Source organism: Leptodactylus fuscus, chromosome 10 (genome assembly GCF_031893055.1).
Source record: "Leptodactylus fuscus isolate aLepFus1 chromosome 10, aLepFus1.hap2, whole genome shotgun sequence".
In the NCBI taxonomy this organism is placed as follows: domain Eukaryota; kingdom Metazoa; phylum Chordata; class Amphibia; order Anura; family Leptodactylidae; genus Leptodactylus; species Leptodactylus fuscus.
In genome coordinates, this window is record NC_134274.1 from 35,373,457 (window position 1) to 35,392,452 (window position 18,996).

Consider the following 18,996-nt stretch of genomic DNA (forward strand, 5'->3'; position numbering starts at 1 on the left):
TCCATCCCAAGCAATGTTAGTCATAATAGTCATGGAGCCTCAGTGCAGTGCAGGGACTAGCACCATGTGCACACTGCTCCAGTAACAGCTATGTGATTTATTAAAGGGATTCTACCATTAAAACTTTTTTTTTTTTTTTTTTTGTGGATAAGAAGTCGGAATAGCCTTTAGAAAGGCTATTCGTCTCTTACCTTTAGACGTGATCTCTGCTGCGCCGTTCCTTAGACATAACGGTTTTTATGTCAAACAGCGATGAGGGCATCCCCACCGCTGCCAGAGAATTGTCTCCAGCGCCGCCTCTTTCTTCGTCCGCAGTGTCATCTTCAATGTCTTCTTCCGACACAGGCTCGTAACTTCTAGGCGTCGGGCCTTGAGCAGAGCAGACTGCGCAAGCGTTACAGGCCACGGGAAAATGGCCGCTTGCACAGTATTGTTAGCGGCCATTTTCCCGTGGCCTGTGCGCATTGAAGATGACGCTGCAGACGAAGAAGGAGGCGGCGCTGGAGACAATTTTCTGGCAGCAGTGGGGACGCCGCCCTCATCGCTGTTTGAGCGCTGTGGCTTGCCCCCATCGCTGCAAGAGAACTCATTTGCATACCGGTAAAAAAACGGTATTTCTAAGGAACAGCGCAGCGGAGACCAAGTCTAAAGGTAAGAGACGAATAGCCTTTCTAAAGGCTATTCCGATGTCTTATCCACACAGAAAAAGGTTTTAATGGTAGAATCCCTTTAAACATCAGTCCTGCTTTCTAATCCCGATATATCTGATTATGTGCGACGACGCCTTTAACCCAGATGTAACCTGGGAGTTGTAGTCTTAGACCTCCCCAAAGCAATCATATTTCTGGTGCTCTGAACTACAACTCCCAGCATTCCCTCTGGTCACTGCGGGAGCCGCGAAGGCAAAGATCAACGTGGAACGCACGAAGAAGAAGCCGAGGCTGATGGAACGCACAAGCAAGCAAAACTTTATTTGTAACTTCCGGTGTAAGCAGCACTAGCAGAGAACAGAGCAGACACAGGATGCCTGGGTGCAGGTATCTGTGCGAGAAATAAGAAATGCGATGAGCTGATGCACGGCGGGGCTTGTGAGGCGGGAAGGTAGGAAGCAGCCATAGGATATGGATTTACTGCTAGAATTAATATACATGATATATCTATAGTGTAAGGGACAAGGGGGGTCGTGTGCTATCACCAATAACCAATATACCACCACATCACTACTAACAGTATACTGCCATATAACCTGTATATAACCACTATACATCTCTAATAACCAGTGTACCTATAAGAAAATCACACAAATGCACCTTTTCTTCAAATCCCCCCCATTCTGAATTTTTTTCCAGCTTCCCAGTACATTGTACAGAAAAATTAATGGCAGCATCATGAAGAACTGTTTGTCCTGCAAAGATTAAGACCTCATATGGCTCTGAGAGCGGAAAAATAAAAAAGTTATGGCGTTTGGAAGGGGTGGGGGGAGTCAAAAACAAAAATGGGCACTAACCCCAAGTTCATTGGAATTAGGGTTGTATCGACACTATACATCACCATTACACAGTATACCTCTAGGTAATCTGTGTATCACTGTATGTCACCATTAACCAGTGTACCTGCTTGTGACCTGTATATCATCCCTATATGTCACCATTAACCAGTGTATCTCCATGTATCCTGTATATCACCATTAACTTCCCCAAAGGCCTAATAATGGAGTGCCAATGCGCCTCCGTGACTAACGTGCCATTCATGTATATGGGGCTGTAGACGCTGCTGGAGATTACAGTCCTTGCAGTCCCATACAAGTGAATGGAGCATCAATCACACAATTGCACTGGTGTTCCTTTCCTTTAGGTCCCCTGTCCTTCTGATAACTGGGGCCCCAGCGATTGGACACTTACTCCCTCCACAGGACAGGGAATAAGTGTCCATAATAGCACACCCCTTTATATTCATGACTATATTCCACCTCTAGGACTTGCATCTGTCTTGAGAACCCCAATTTTGCTTCCACAGTCAAGGGAGAAATGTCCGTATATTTACAGAACACTGTTAAAAATAAAAAGTCATAATTAACTCGCCTCACTAAATCTTGTGTTAATCTTGTTCCAACAGTGCCTGGGTTCCCAGCTCGCCGTTTTGTTCCCTATTGATACACTAGATGTGCTGTTTAGGCCGCCTGTAGCTCAGGTAGGTTACCACAGCGGTCAGTGATTGTCTCTTGGGATATGTCACTGTTCAAATGTCGTTACTGGAGCAGGAATCACAGAGACCAGCAGGGGAGTGGGCAGTGTCAGAAAGGGAGCGGGGGGATCAGTAAAGTGAGTAAAATTTTGGTGGTCTTCTTGTCAGTATTTTCTATCCGGATTTGTAAGCCCCAATACTTCTTGTTTAGTCCAAAATGACACTGGTAGATGATTCCCATTATTATTCACAAAAAAATTGAGGTTCACCCATCTCAGACCCTTGGCACAGATGTTACCTTTATTTACAGCTGCTTACATGCCCCTTTATTACAGGTTGTAAGCTAGTACTGGATTTGCTCACTATCTTCACAGGCCAACACGCTCTGCCTGTGAGACATTGCTGTGCTGTTCTGCTACTTACACAATCTGCTGCCCATTATGTGAAACGCTATCCCTCTAGAGACAGGGAACATTGGAGATAGCCAGGAGAGATGAGTGATATGTTAGATCTCATACTACAAAGGGGGGTGATAGAGGAAATTTCAGCTACATACAGTATGTTAGTAAGTCATATTGCATTGAATCCATCTGCACACATTTTGTAATGTTTGGAAATCCCCATTAACTATAACGTTAATTTTCTCCCCAACAGATTTCAAAGGAACCCTAGAAGGCTCCACATTCATGTTTTTTCTACAATATGAACGATAATCAGAATATTTTAGCAATATCCAGACTGGAAAATAATCATTTTGAAGTTTGCCCAACATGATCAACTGCATGGAGAACGTTACTAAGATATCTGTATCGGCCAATGAAGAGCATCTTACCAACACCAGTATGAACACTCCTGTAGATGATATACCATATTCTTCTATTAAGGAAGAACCATCTGACAAACAAAATCTCCTTGACACTGACCTTCATACCTATCAGTGTCCGACTCACGTAAAAGAAGAATTATGTTCTTATGTGGGAAACAATCGCCCCATGATTTCCACATCCATACATCATACTCAACCAGATATGTCTACTCAAGTTAAGGAGGAACCCTTCTCACCAGATAGTTATACACTAACCAATTACTCACCACAAGAACTATACTGTTTTAAGAAGGAATCCTTCACACATGACGGAGCAAATCCTGCCAACCAAGCACAATATATATCTATACATATCAAAGAGGAATTTGTCGCAACAGGGTCTGATGAGTTGGTTTATAAAGGAATCCATATGGGCACCAATAACAATATACAACCAGATCTTCATATTAAGGAAGAAACCATGACATGTGCTGGAGGAAATCTCATGGACAGTGACATTTACCTATCCACGGATCATACCCAACAACATCTACCACATATTAAGGAAGAATTGGTCTCCGATGAAGACACTAAATTCACAGAGCTCTGTACAGCCACAGATTATTTACAATATATGTCTCTCCATATTAAAGAGGAACCCATGTCGTATGACGGCGATATCACAGACCTTGACCTCTATGTACCGACAGGTCATACACAATACACCTTTTCTCATATTATGGATAAATCTACCTCCTATGAAGAAGTCAATTTGTCAAACATTGACATTTTTACCCCCACAGAAGATACCCAGTATACCACTCTGTCTACATTTACCGATGAGCATGAGAGTGAAGATCTAAGCCAACCGCAAATCGAGGAGGACTTGTTATGTTCTACTTGTGGAAAGTGGTTCTCAACTCTATCACTTCTTAAGAAACATCAGCAGATTCATACCTGTGAAACGCCATATTTTTGTACAGAGTGTGGCAAAAATTTTAGCAATAGCTCAAACCTGATAGCACACAAGCGAACGCACACAGGGGAGAAACCGTATTCTTGTCCAAAATGTAGTAAAAGTTTTAGTACCAACTCCAACTTGATAGCGCATCAGAAAACTCACACGGGGGAAAAGCAGTATTCCTGTTTCCAATGTGGTAAATGCTTCAGTAGTAATTCATACCTTGTTGTTCACCATCGAATCCACACAGGGGAGAAGCCGTACTCCTGCTCAGAATGTGGCAAGCGCTTTACCAGCTACTCAGAACGCAACAGACATCAGAGAATCCACACCGGAGAGAAGCCGTATTCCTGTCCAGTGTGTGGGAAAGGCTTTTTAAGCAGCTCTGAGCGAAACAGTCACCAGAGGATCCACACCAAGGAGAAACCCTATTCTTGTATGGTTTGCGGGAAATCTTTTATCAGGAACTCCGACTTCATCAAACATCAGAGGATTCACACAGGGGAGAGGCCGTATGTATGTTTAGAATGTGGGAAATGTTTCCGTAGCTCCTCCGAACTTAATAGACATCATCGCTTCCACACGGGCGAAAAACCATTTTCTTGTCCAAGTTGTGATAAATGTTTCCTCAATAATTCCAAACTGGCGCAACACCAGAAAAGTCACACCGGAGAGAAACCATTCGCTTGCTCTGAATGTGGGAAATGTTTTTCCAGTAATTCCCATCTGATTAGACATCAGAGGATCCATACAAGGTAGACAACGATCTATCCAATGCAGTGGAAGAGCCCACTAACTCTTAGATACGTATAGTGAAGTCCACTTCTACGGCGTCCAGATAAGGATGACGCCATTAGATTACTGCACACGTTTAGAAACTAGGACCACGTTTGACTATGTTGTATTGATAAGTTCTGAAATTAGTTCTCGGTTTAAGGTTCGTGACACCAAGCTTTCCCAGGATTAGGATGAAGATCCAAGTCTGGCATGACGTATGTTATCCAAAGACTTGAAAAGAGCTAACCACTTTGCAGTTTCCACATATAGAATGTGGTCCTCAATCTTCTGTGTTTACCTCAGGGTTTGGAAGTTCAGGTATCCATCCCCCCATTCCCCCCCTCCATGTTCAACGGTGCTGACCTATGCATGTGTGTTCTGCGTTGCCTCGGTTATCTCTCATCGGGATGTCCTATTGATGTGATTGTTCATGTTGTTTTAACTATTAAACAGTTCAAATGGTTAACTTCAAATAATCCCAACCCCCCTCCCATGCTAAGTAAACAAGGCATCAGAAGGTTTGTTAAGAAATGGTTTTGTTAGTAAAAACTAAATAAAAAAAAGTTCTCAAATATTTTTCTCAATGGTCTGTGTTATGTTCTCAGGCTCTCCTCAGGTGGGACTGCACGAATATCTTAGAAATTAAAGGGTTTCTATCATTAAAATGACATTTTGTGTCCCTAACACATAGGAATATGGTTAAAAGGTGGCGGGAAATGATCCAGAGGAAGTGGATGGGCTCGGCATGGTGTTGGAACTGGGCCTGCACAATAAGAATGGAACTAGCACCTGGCCTTTCTGTGTCTCTAGACTCCGGCCGCTGATGCATTAAATTGGTGGCAGATGAAGGGGGACAAGAAACTGGGGACAGATGGAGGGGGGCATTAAACTGGGAACAGATGGAGGAGTGGACATTAAACTGTGGGGGGTAGCTGGAGGGGAACATGTCAGACTCTAGTTGCCCCTCAGTTTATTGTCCCCCTACAACTACCCCCACTGTTTAATATCCCCCTCCAGCTGACCAGTTTAATGCCCCTCTCTAGTTTCCGCCAGTTTAAACTAGGGCACGAGGAGAGGGATTTAATACTGTGGGGCAATTGGAAGGGGGCATTATAATGTGGGGTGTATGTTAGGGTGATTGTAGGAGCATTATATTGTGTGGAGGCTCATGGAAAAATGGATGAGAATGGGCGGAGTCAATGTAGAAGTGGGTTGGAGCTATATTTGCTGTGGCTCGCACTTTGTCCCTCTTTCTGTACTAAGAAAGTTGGGAGGTATGTTCTAGTGAGACATTTTACTGTGGGTAGCAAACAATATATGGAACATTACACTGCGAGGGTGAGATTGTAGTGTAGGCCTTATACTGTTTCGGATGCGTTATATCATGTGGGGGGCATCAGGTTGTGTGGCAGACATTGTGCCAGGCTTGGTTACCTAAGGAAACCCGCAGACCCCATAGACTATAATGAGGTCCGTGTGGTTTTTGCTCAATTTCCGCACAAAATATGCGGAGAGAAAAGTGACGCTTGCAGGAAACCACATGGACCTATTATAGTCTATGGGGTCCGCGGGTTTCCCCAGCTAACCACTTTTTTATGTGGATTAGGTTTCCATTCGGAGGGTCCCCAAGCAAATTTCCCAACCGGAAACCCGAACGCTGATGTGAATGGGGACTAAGCAACAAATTACCACTGAAAAAAAAACTTGCTGGTTCAGTTTTGAAGCTTTGTGAATGTTCCTGCACTGAGGACCCATAGACTGTATTTTACTGATGGTTCCTGTTCACACTATATACTCTAGGCTGGCATTTTGATACAGGGGCATAAGACAGACTCTACTGTAGGGGTTTCTATGGCTGCCATGATAATAGCACTTATTTCTGAGACACTTCTTGGCATAGCGTCCAGATGATGATGGACAGCACATCACATACTGCAGGCACAGAACAGCAGGTACTGCACATGCACTTCCCGGAGTGAACAGCAGAGGGCACGGTAAGCAGCAGACTCAGCAGAAGCGACGAATCACAGAGTCAGCGCTGGGTGACCGAGGCGAGTACAGACAAGCCTGATCTCTGGAGGACCGGAAGTCTGGTGTGTATAAGGCTCGGAGCGTCCTAAGGAGACCGAGCAGGTAATAAGAGCTTATTACTAGCAGACTGAGGCCATCTGCATGGGATACCTAAAGGGAAGCCACAGCGCCCCCAGGACCTGACCAGGCACAGAACCCCCACTGCATGGCAGCCATAGTGCCCATATAATAGTGACAACTACTACCCATATCTATGGCAGCCATAGTGCCCACATAACAGATATCCACAGGTCCTCCATTACAATAACACCTACAGGACCCCCATATCTATGGCAGCCACAGTGCCCACATAACAGATATCCACAGGTCCCCCATATCTATGGCAGTCACAGTGCCCTCATGCCCCCCAGTACATGGACAATAAGTTGGATTCCACATGTTTTAAAACGTGTGACCAATCTATGCATAAGCATGCCCTAAAAGCGGCACTGACCGGCCCTCATAGCTGTGACCACTCTATGGCCAATGTCCTTATCACTGCAAGAAAGGAACCTGCAGAGCGCAGCGTCAGTGAAGGAATAAACCTGCTGTGGTTCTTAGACACAAATTCTTGTAATGTGAATTATGAGGCCATGTTCACACTACCATAACTAACACAAGGCTCAGTTTTTTTACAGCCAATTTGTATCTGTCGATTGAGGGATCCGCGAAAATGGACAAAATTCGGAGATGTGAATAGAAAAAAATTGAATAGAAAAAAAATGTGTGATGGCAGCTGCAAATGTGACCTCCAGACGTCTTGTGAACAATAGAAATAATTTTGGCATTGCTGCAGCTGTGACTGCCCATAGTATAAAGCTGTAGCATCTCATTTATACAAAAATGGCCTGGAAGTGGTTAAAGTTTTTCTTCAGCTCTGACATTTCATTCTGACCTGTGCGACCCTCTCCTACCTCCAGAACGAGGGTCGAGACCCTTCACCATGCACATGTGCAGCTCTCCCCATTCACGTCGGTGGCCGTTCTGAGCACCCTAACCTGGCTGTTTCTGGAATTCTCATAGAATTTAATGGAGACCCCGTCCCCACGTCCCCTTATTTATAAGATCTTTAGGGCATATCCTGTCCCCATCCCCCCTGCTATGATTGACAGGGCCAGGTAGTGGAATCATAGCAGGGAAGGAGGAATTTTTCATTGAGATGAGAGTAATGGTGAAGCCTTCATTGCTCCAAAGTGCTAACATATATATTTGGTATAAAACTGATACCACAGGAATGGAGGAAGCAGTGGGGGAGGGGAGAAATGTTTTATTTAGGTGAGCCTGGTCTGGTGGTGACCGTTCTACTGACAGACTCCCTTCAGGGATTTTGTTAGCTGAAGGTGTTGTTGGAAGAGAGTAATGGTGCCGTCATCTAGTCTTTCACAATGACATAATTGATTATGTCATCATTGGCGCCATCAATGATATCGTAATTTGTTTCTTGAAATCAAACTTGATTTGTTCATTTAAACAAAATTACCCTGGCCGATCAGCTTCATTGTGTTGTGTTCTCTCCTGATTCCTTCTGTTTACAGAGCTTTTTCAAGGTAGCCCCACCTGTATGTCCTAGAGGTCTTCTTCTGCACATGATATACAGCGCTCCTTGCAGATGGGGAAGGATCAGCACCAGCTGACTGACCGGATATTAAACCTCACCCTGGAGATAATCTTCGTGCTGACAGGAGAGGTGAGGGATCCTGGAAAATATATCGCACAACTACTGAGATTGTCTCGTAAGGAGGTTGGGCCTGATCTGAAGAACAGTGATACTGAAGTGATACCTCTCCATAGCATAGCTCATCAGTATCAAGTCAGTTGGTGTCTAACACCCAGACCCATCCTGAACAGCTATTTCAGCCAGCAGAATCCATATACAAAGTATACAGCTGGCAGCAGTTCTGAATGGGAGAGGGGCTGTATCTCCAGGCACCACCTCTACAGTGTACAGAGCTTCTGGTGGCTCCTACCACTGCAGCCCAGCTATCTGCTTTAATAGGAGCAGGGTTGCTTCCAGCTGTATATCTCATATATGGCATCCAGAACCCAAATTTGACGATGACTGGGTGTTGGATCACAATCAAACTGATACCGATGATCGATCCTGTGTATGAATTTTATTCAGGTCCTGGAAATCCCTTTTAATTTGTTTTATTTTGTAGGATTATGGACCTGTGAAGAAATGTAATGAGAATGTGAAATCCAGTGGGAATTCCCATGAGCCTGGAGAATCCAGTGAGAGCCAGAGCCCCGTGAGGAATCCTCCACCTCAGTCACTGATACATGAGAGGACTAAAGAGCAAAAGGTCCTGGACCTGACCAACAAGATCATAGAGCTGCTGACTGGAGAGGTGAGAGCTGCTGGGGAATGTCGGGACATTATATAGTAACACAAGGGATGACGTGTCTGGTGATGACTGTATCATTGTGTTGTCAGGTTCCTATAAGGTGTCAGGATGTCACTGTCCATTTCTCTATGGAGGAGTGGGACTATATAGAAGGACAGAAGGACCTGTACAAGGATATTCTGACCACATCACCAAGTAAGAGGCCGTTTCATTGTCTGTTTGTGGATATCTGCAGTTTGATCTCATTTGTTTTTAACCACATTTATGGATCCATCTGAGCTTGGGAAGGAAACGCCAGAAGAAGAGGAGGAGGAGGGCTGCTGTCTATTCTCAATGGCCATTTAGTTCAATGCCTATTAAAGGAATTGGACTAAAGTTACATATTTTCCCCCCAAAGCCCAGTATCTCCCCATCATGCCCCCATAGACTTACTATATAACCACCTCCTATGTTTTGAGTAAAATAGGCTGTTACGTTTGAGTAAATATGGTGGTCTGCCACTTCACACTGAAAGCCTACCCCTGGGCATGTGACTAAGAGTCACCTAAGATGGCAGAGGAACGAGACTTCTGTGCTCTGCCAAGCTAATAATGGCAGCACTGGGGGACCCTCCATGTATAAGTAAGCATGTGTATCCCGTGCACAGTCCTCTCCCCACAAAACCCTTCTGTTCTGTGAAGGTGTAATGACCCACAAGGTCTCGACAATGACTGCTCTTATGGTGTTACTTTACATTTTTCTTTCTTTTTGAAACAGATTTGCCCAGGGCTTTATGTGAACTTGGAGACTTCCACTCTCGTGTTCCCTTGCTGCATCACTTCAAGGATGAGCACAGTTTTTTCCCGACGACTCAGGAATTGAGATGTTCATCAGTGAATGAGAATATGATACACCACTGGGACACTGTTACCACGAAAGCGTCTTCTTTTGAGGCGAGATGTCTTACCACTCCACCCACATGGCCTATAAAAGAAGATAAACCAAGTTTCATCGGGACATCATACAATGAGTATGATTTAGGGTATAAAAAGTCCATAAATCCCTGCTACTCCATATTCTTAGACCATACATATCCAATAACTGCAAAGAATTACTCTTTAATACTGGATAAACTACTGACAGACTCTGACATTCCCACAAATCTTACACAGCAGGATCCGACTTCTCAGGTTAAGGAGGAACCACAGTTATATGGTGAAGGAAGTCTCACATACTCCGACCTCAACACTTCGGCAGGTCTTATACAATATAAAGCTGTCCATATTAAGGAGGAACCAGTGCCCTGTGAAGAAAATCCCAGTGTGGCAAATGGCATGCAAGAATATCAGTGTACTCCTATTAAGGAGGAACCAGTCTCACGTGATATATCTAATCTCACAGATTCTTATCCATCCACAGGACTTACACGTGATATTAAGCCGGAATCAGTCTCCGATCTTGGAGGCCATCTTGAAAACACGGCCCATTACAATCCCATGTACCAAACCCACCAAAATACCGAGCATCATTTCCAAGAACAACCATCAGAAATTGAGATATATTTACCAGCAGATACACAACATACAAATAGCAGCAAAAACCTCCAAAGAAAACGTGTGCGGCAGCGCAAACAGACAGACAAGCCGTTTTTATGCACCGAATGTGGGAAAAGTTTTCTGTGTAAGTCAGGACTTTCCACACACAAGAAAATCCACATGTTCCGTAAGCCGCACACTTGCTCCGAATGCGGCAAATCTTTCCTAAGTCATTCGTATCTCGTAAGACATCAGAAGCTTCATTCTAGAGAAAAAACACATTCTTGTGAAGAAGCAGCTAAGTTTTTTGGGAAAGCATCCAATGTCACTAAGAAAGCCCCATATTGCTGCGCCAGATGTGGAAAACGTTTTATCAGCAATTCGTATCTGATCCGGCATCAGAGAAGTCACGGACTCGAGAAACCGTTCGCCTGCTCACAATGCGACAAATGGTTTTCCAGCAATTCTGAACTGGTCGGTCATCAAAGACTTCACTCAGAAGGAAAAACCTTCTCCTGCCCCGATTGTGGGAAATCTTTCATTAAATTCAAAAACCTTTTACGACATCAAAGACTGCACACGGGGAAGAATCCGTTCTCTTGTATCGAGTGCGGGAAGCTCTTCACCAGTAACACCTATCTGTTACGCCACATGAAGCTGCACACAAGTAAGAAGACCTCTTATCCCTGCCCAACCTGCGGAAAGTACTTCAACAGTAACCTAGACCTCATTATACACCAGAGAATCCATGCCGCCGGGAAACCGGGGACAAGCTCTGAATGGCGCAATTGTTTTATCCGTAAACTAGGCTTTGTGATACATCAGAGGAACCACGCCAAAGAAAAGCCTTTCTCATGTCCTGAATGTAAAGAACGCTTTGTAAAGAAGATTCATCTGTTCCGTCACCAGAAAGTTCACAGCGAAGAGAAATCTCTGCAAACATAAGAAGAGAAATCTCCGAGGATAGGAATCGTATTCTATGCAGAAAATTAGAAGATTCGCACGCCCATCGGCTTATCCGCTACAAGAGGCGCACACATATAAAGAGGCCACTATATCCCTTTACCTACAATGAGACCTGCCGGGTGTACGTTCTTGTATACCGAAACTATCAAAAGATTAAGTTGGACTTACTGCACTTTTTTTTGTGGAACTTTTCAATGCACAATACAGCGCAGATGTGAACACAGCCTTACATTGGATGATGTCATCATATATATATATAATATATTCTATATTGGCCTCTATAGAATGAGATGGTTACTATTCTCTTATTTCTCACATCTGTACTTTTGTGATTACCACTGATATATATATATATATATATATATATATATATATATATATATATATAGGAGATACAGTTGTAAAATATATATTTTACTATAGAGTTTTATATATGTGTAGATACAGAGTATATTATGTCTTCTGGCATCACCTCTTATCTGGTTCGGTTGCACCTTCTTCTCCCCATTTGCATTGTTTTCTGCTAGGATTATATTTAGGTGCCTATACACACAAGGGAAAATGTGAAAATCTTATGTATATGTATATAGGAGTCTTCCAACTCTCACCATTAAATGAAGGGGAGAAGACAGATTGGGCATGCTGAGTTACAATGCCTGATCCTTTTGTTCTCAGGGATGATAGGCCACTGGCGGCTGCTTTTTCCCCTCTACCCATGGATAGTACATGCAAGCTCAGCTGAAAGGAGGATGCACGTGAATGGGGGAGTTGGAAATATAGATGGCTGCCAAATGAGCCAACCGTTATCAAAGGTTAATGGGCAGTTGAGCTTAACGTACTAGGAAGGGTAGTCAGTGGGGACAGGACATTATTTCAGGGATGTGAGTCAGCTCCTTCTGGTGAAAACACAGAATAGCCCTACAATAGCTTTCATTTAAAAGGTGACCCATTTTCCTAACAGCAGGGGACGAGAGCCTATCTGGCAATGTATGGACCCCTCACCCCTCTCCTTATAGTAAAGGGGCACAATAATAAGTGGTGGTCTCAGTACTTGGACCCCCATTGCTTCCAACTTCTGAGAGGTCACTGACACCTCAAAAAACGCTTTGGGAAATTGTAGGTACTTAAAGGGGCTGTCCAGTTTCAGTAAGTCATCTGTCTGGTTAGAAGTTGTATACCTGTGTGTATATTGAACGGCCATGGAAATATTGACAGGAAGCCGAGATCTAGAAAACCAGGAGGAATTGCTATAGAAGTTATATTGGAAAATTGTCCAACTTTTCGTTAAATAATCTTTTTATTGATTTTTCAAATTACTGTATTTTTCAGACTGTAAGATGCACTTTGCTAAAAATCCCCTGCATGTTATTGTCCAAAGACCGACTGGTCAGTAGGGTCTGACTCCTGACCCCTGCTAACACAATGTAATACCACATTAGTGCCCCCCACACAATATAATATCACATTAGTGCGCGCCCCCCCCCCCCCCCACACACACACACACAGTATAAAGTCCAGGTATATTGTGTGGCAACAATAGGACATAATTCCAGGTGAAGGCCACTATTGGGGCTTATTATGTACTTGCGCCTTAGCTGTTCTCTAATAACCTCCTTCGTCTTTACTATTGTACCAGTTTGTGACCTTGGCTCCTTCTACTATGTTTGACCTCCAGGATCCACCAAATCTAGAGAACATCTTATACTCAGAGGCGTCCTATCATCTAAAAAATGCAGTAGCTTTTCTCATTCCCTTAAAGCGCTGTTCTTATGGTCCCGTATACCTGGGCCTTGCACCCCTCTTATTGTTTAGTGCTCCATAGTGTCAGTAGGGATTTCACCCCCGACCTCTTGTTTACAGGTGAGGCTTGCGAGCTTCAGCACCATTTGTTTGTTTTTGTCTCTTTTTCTCCAATGTTTAAAATCTTTAATAAACTTTAATTAAACATAAAAAATACAGCATAGGTGACAAAGCATGTGACATAGGTGCCATAATTCTAATAAAAATCCGAGTCTAGGACCCAATAGTTGGGCACCATACAACAGAGGGCACTTACTATTATGTATTCCAGGGTCTAATCTCTCTACAATGTAGGCAAATAACGTATCTAAAGCTGACAACTACGTCACAGTTTGTTACGTGGGTGAGGCCAGAAACTAGAGTAAAGGCTGGGACTGAGTAGGAATTCATAGAAGAAGGCGGCCGTCATTTTGGGGTTACTTTACCAACCTGTAGATGGCAACAAAAAGATGTCACCCAGAAGTGGCCTGAGTACTACAAGACATGGCCTGAGATTCCTTTCTCTGATCCATAGAATGTTGTTATAGGGCAGAATGAATATGTTCTTAGTGTAATAATAGGGAGTTGTTCAGACAGCATCGAGCAGTTATTGGAGTTGTACAAGAAGCACTGCCTGTAAATCTGCCCCAATTGTAGTAAACTGGTTCCGATGGTTGTTTATGAACAAGAACAGTTACTTTGGGCTTATTTTTGTATATTTGTTTGTTACAGTGACATCGAGATCACTAAGATGTGTCACAAAATCTACGTCTACATAAATAAATAATGAAGACTCTTCTTATTGAATTTTCTTTATAGAATAAGCTCTTGCCACCCACTTGTGTAAATCTGCCTGAGACATAACTGCAGGACAAGGTCTCGAGAAATGCGACACGTCTGCCTGCTATATCTCCCCGTATTGTAGTCTTTGTACTTGCAGAGTATTGGAAATGCACCCGAGCGCCCAGAAGTCCCCTATGAGGTCAAAATGAAAAAAAGTAATACAAAGTTCTAGAAAATATTTTAAAGAGACAAAACCGCACAAAAAACTTGGTCTTTGTATGTAAAATTATAAATGTTACAATCAGATAATTGGTCGTTGTGTATCAGTAATGGACGAGGCAAAAGTAAAAGTCAATCCATCAAACTCCCAAAAATGGAATTAAAGACTCATCAAATATTGTTAAGATGGCAGCAGCTCGGTCTCCTCTACATTATGGCCAGAAGCTTTGAGACTGACACAGGTTCTTGTTCTTACACAGTTTGTTGCTTCAGTTTTTAGATGTTTCTTTGGTTACTGAAATATAGTTCTAAGAACTTTTAATTGCCGAAGACATCGATGTAAGGTAAAGACTCGATATGTACAGGGCTGACCCTTATTTTTTTAGACTTCTTCACTTCCTCCTCAGCTACTGGGCCGAATCCTGACTGATGGGAACTCCTTCTTGTCTACTCAATACTTGGAGTTTATTACAATTATGGTGCTTTATGGACAGTGTAAGGCTGAGGCCCAACATTGCGGAAATGTTGTTTATTTCGTTGCAGATTTTGCTGCAGTTTTTGAGCCAAAGTCAGGAATGGATTGAGAAGAAGGGAGAGACAGAAGAACTTCCTGTATATTTCTTGCTCCTTTTGTAGCCAGTCTTGGCTTTGGCTCAAAATATTACAGCAAAATCTGCAACAACAAAAAACGCGTTTCCACATTATGGGGCCTAAAGGACGCTTTGTGGCTTGCCAGGAAACTGTTGCACCATGGATACTCTAGATAACAGAATTGGTTCTCTTAGGATGATTTTCCTGTGGCCAAATGGACAATCGTGTAAAAGGCCACAGGAAAATGGCTGCCGCACATGAGCAGTTGGTGCTTTCGGTTTAAGACACATAGAAGAGGCAGTTGTGAGAAGATGGAGGGGGTCACTGGAGAGTCTGCAGGCAGCGCAGGGGACGCCCCCAGTGCTCTCTGCAGACTTATTTGCATACAGTGAAAACCGGGAGTATCACCGGAGCGGAGAAGACTTGCTAAGGTAGGGGAAGAATAGCCTTTCTTAAGGCTATTCCAACATGGTAGACCGGAAAAAAGGGATTCTAATGATAAAATCTCCTTAGGCCAAAGCCAAGAGAGGATGGAGCAGAAGGAAGATGTATAAGAGTGTGGTATATACACGTCCTGTTCCTTTTGTAGCCAGTCTTAATATGAGATTAAGATATCACTCACAAGTCGCCACTTCCTTACTAGTGACTGTTGGGGCCACCGATTGGGGGGATACAGGACACCCAGCGGGGGAGGGGGTGCCAACAGGGGCCAAAAGGACAATGGACCACTGGGGACAGGTAGCTATTCCTTGTTATTTTACCCTTCCCCCGGCCTCCAAACAAATTGCTTTAATTCCTAGACAATTCCTTTAAGAGATCCCACCTGAATAGAGACAATGATAGCCTCTGTACAGTGAATGGGGGTCTTTAAGTGTTTGCAACACCAGGAGCTTTCCAGGCACTTAAAGCATAGTGTGAACAAGGCCTGATCTGCCCACAACAGCAGGAGCTGCACATCCCCGGAACACACAAGGCAGCAAGAGCCCTGTACCGGGGACACTGGGGTATAGGGCAGTGGTCACACCTGACAGCACTAGACCCCTTCCTCTCACTGCAGCGCTCTAGAGCACAGACAGCAAACACCTAACATGCGCCTGCGCGTTACCCACGGTCATGTGACTCAGGCAGATCACGTGCTTCGCAGACGTCAGGCGGTACTTCCGGTTCCGGAGAAGGTTTATACGTTCACGTGAGAAGGAGCTGCTCAGCAGGTGAGTGTGGATACTGACTGATATAAACCGCAGGATCATGGCCGCCAGGACTGATGTACCTGGAGCAGTCATGTAGTCGGTAGTCGTAGCAGCAGCCATTACTGGCCTCCTGTGTACAGTCCCTCTGGCCACGACCCTCAGCTCACAGTATAATCCCCCTCCTCACATTCCCACAGCAGCAACACACAAAGATTATTTATCTGCAGCTGCTTTAACGTCATTGTCCTGGCCAATGCCTGAGCCTTAAAGGGGACGTCCATTTATTATGTTTTATTAATTAGACTGGGGGAGGGGGAAAAATCAAGTAAGCAAAAACCTTCCTCTGCTGCCCCCTTTTTTTCTTCCTGTGGCCTATGGCCGGGTTCATGCGGGGTTTTTTGGACCGTATTTTCACGCGGAGGCTGCCTCAGATTCTGGTCCAAAAACAGCTAGTCACAGTGAACCAGCATCCAGTTGTGGAATTCTGCTCCGGATTAGTTCCAAATGCATGGACCTAGTTGGGAGGGAGGTGTCGCGAGGCGGACGATTCCGCCTCAGAATCCGCCTGAAGAAAGGGCAGGTCGCTTCTTTTTGTCCACGAGCAGGAACAAACCACTCATGGAAAAAATAGGTGACCGGCTCCCATTGATTTCAATGGGAGGCGTTTTTTTAAGCCGGATTCTGATGCAGATTCCGCATCAAAATCCAGCCCAAAATACCCCATGTGAACCCGGCCTATCAGTTCTCTTCAGCTGATCCAGTGATTCTTGGATTTCAGACACAGATGTGCAGTCTGAACCACTGCATATCAGAATTAATAGCGCCATGGGTCAAGTAGTAAAGTCTATGTCAGATTTGCACTTCACATGAAGGTTCCTTCATTCCTCTCCATCTAACCTGTGGATAAATGTTATCTTCTCTCTTATTCCAGGTAACTAAGATGTCTTCAGATGACCCACTTAGTGGAAGCGCTGAAGCTGGAGGGTCATGGCCGTCTTCCAGTGGCCCGTCCACTAAGTTTGAGTTGGAGAAGGAGACTGAGCTGCGTCTAGAGGTGGAGGGCTCGGCCCCTGTGCAGGTGGAGCTGATCTCTGGACTAGCCGAGGTGTTTGGCACAGAACTGACAAAGAATAAGAAATACACATTCCCACCCGGGAGCAGAGGGGCTGTGTTTACATGGCATGGGTGCACTGTCCAGCTATGGGGGAGCCCTGATGTGGCTTATGTGTCCAAAGATACCCCTATGTTGCTGTATCTCAACACCCATGTGGGTCTAGAGCAGATGCGGACTCAGGCAGAACGAGAAGGAGAGCGCGGTCCCCGCGTGTTAGTGGCCGGCCCTTCAGATGTGGGAAAATCTACACTTTGCCGCCTACTATTGAACTATGCTGTGCGGAGAGGTCGTAGACCAACATTGGTGGAACTGGATGTGGGGCAGGGCTCAGTGTCAGTCCCGGGCACAGTCGGGGCTTTGTGTGTGGAGAGACCAGCAGATGTAGAGGAAGGATTTTCGGCTCAGGCTCCTCTTGTCTATCACTTTGGATCTACAACTCCAGGGACAAACATCAAGCTGTACAACAAGGTGAGTCGGGGCCTGTCTGGTACATTGGCAGGTGCAGCCATAGCTTTTAGGGTCTCCATGTAAGAGAGAAGTTGTCTGAACCCGCTGAGTGCGGTGGGACCAGCCATCGGTGCATGGGGGCTTCCACTCTCCTGTGATACTGGTGAAGGATTGGCCATGTTGAATATTAGCAATATTAGGCCACCAATCTTAGACATCAGATAACCCTTTAGGTTTCTGTTGAGGAATTACTATCTGGTTTATCTGACTGTAATTTCTAACCTCTCTGTCTCTTCGCCCTCAGTTGACTTCCCGCCTGGCTAATGTCTTCAACCTTCGATGTGAAGCCAATCGTCGAGCGTCGGTCAGCGGCTGTCTGATAAACACCTGTGGGTGGGTGAAAGGATCGGGGTATCAGGCCCTGATACATGCAGCCTCTGCCTTTGAAGTGGACGTTGTCATAGTCCTGGACCAGGAACGTCTGTACAATGACTTACGGAGGGATCTTCCCCACTTTGTTCACACGTTGCTTCTTCCAAAGTCTGGTGGAGCATCCGAGCGCTCTAAAGAATGCCGACGGGAATCCAGGGACCTGCGGGTGCGGGAGTATTTCTATGGCCCACGGGGATCACTTTATCCTCATGCCTTTGAGATAAAGTTCTCAGAGGTGAAAGTTTATAAAGTTGGGGCTCCATCTATCCCCGACTCTTGTCTCCCACTGGGAATGTCCCAAGAAGACAACCAGCTGAAACTGGTGCCTGTGACACCGGGCAGGGACATGGCGCATCATCTCCTGAGTGTTGTGCCCATAGATGGCGGCACCGCAGATGAGGGATTGGAGGAAAAAAATGTCGCCGGCTTCATTGTCATCACCGGAGTAGACACTGAAAGACAGACATTGACCGTGCTCTCCCCAGCCCCGCGACCATTACCTAAATGTGTCCTACTTATTATGGATATAAGATTTATGGATATGAAATAATGTACAGAAAACCATTGGCAGTATGTGATGGGGGAGGGAGATGTTTTAGGTTTTAATAAAGAAGGTTTAATTTAATATTTTTTTGCTTGGCTGTAAGTGACTGATTTATTATTATTCTGACTTGTATTTATAGAGCGTTAACACAGACACAAAACAAGTCTAAGGCTAGGTTCACACTAGTGTTCAGTCTGCATGGAGACCTGAAAATTGTAGTGTTACCTGTGAACCTCCTAAACTATAATGGCGTTCACCAGGTTTTCCATTGAAAT

The 18,996-nt window shown here is 44.6% G+C and overlaps 3 protein-coding genes across 3 annotated transcripts; all 3 read left to right on the forward strand.

Annotated features, from left to right (window-relative positions):
• The first annotated feature begins 1,011 nt into the window (after positions 1–1,011).
• Positions 1,012–5,239, forward strand: LOC142183048 (uncharacterized). The gene is made up of 3 exons (XM_075257945.1): positions 1,012–1,101; positions 2,116–2,190; positions 2,839–5,239. Exon 3 carries the CDS (start codon positions 2,955–2,957, stop codon positions 4,707–4,709), a length of 1,755 nt encoding a protein of 584 aa, XP_075114046.1. The 5' UTR covers positions 1,012–1,101; positions 2,116–2,190; positions 2,839–2,954; the 3' UTR covers positions 4,710–5,239.
• A 1,563-nt stretch (positions 5,240–6,802) lies between these two features.
• LOC142183041 (uncharacterized) lies at positions 6,803–11,852 on the forward strand. Its single transcript, XM_075257938.1, has 5 exons — positions 6,803–6,860; positions 8,333–8,484; positions 8,957–9,145; positions 9,232–9,337; positions 9,899–11,852. The coding sequence occupies exons 2-5, from the start codon at positions 8,407–8,409 to the stop codon at positions 11,599–11,601; spliced, it is 2,076 nt and encodes a 691-aa protein (XP_075114039.1). The 5' UTR covers positions 6,803–6,860; positions 8,333–8,406; the 3' UTR covers positions 11,602–11,852.
• Positions 11,853–16,123: 4,271 nt separating this feature from the next.
• On the forward strand, positions 16,124–18,784 carry CLP1 (cleavage factor polyribonucleotide kinase subunit 1). The gene is made up of 3 exons (XM_075257970.1): positions 16,124–16,205; positions 17,116–17,766; positions 18,050–18,784. Exons 2-3 carry the CDS (start codon positions 17,125–17,127, stop codon positions 18,725–18,727), a joined length of 1,320 nt encoding a protein of 439 aa, XP_075114071.1. The 5' UTR covers positions 16,124–16,205; positions 17,116–17,124; the 3' UTR covers positions 18,728–18,784.
• The last annotated feature ends 212 nt before the right edge of the window (positions 18,785–18,996 follow it).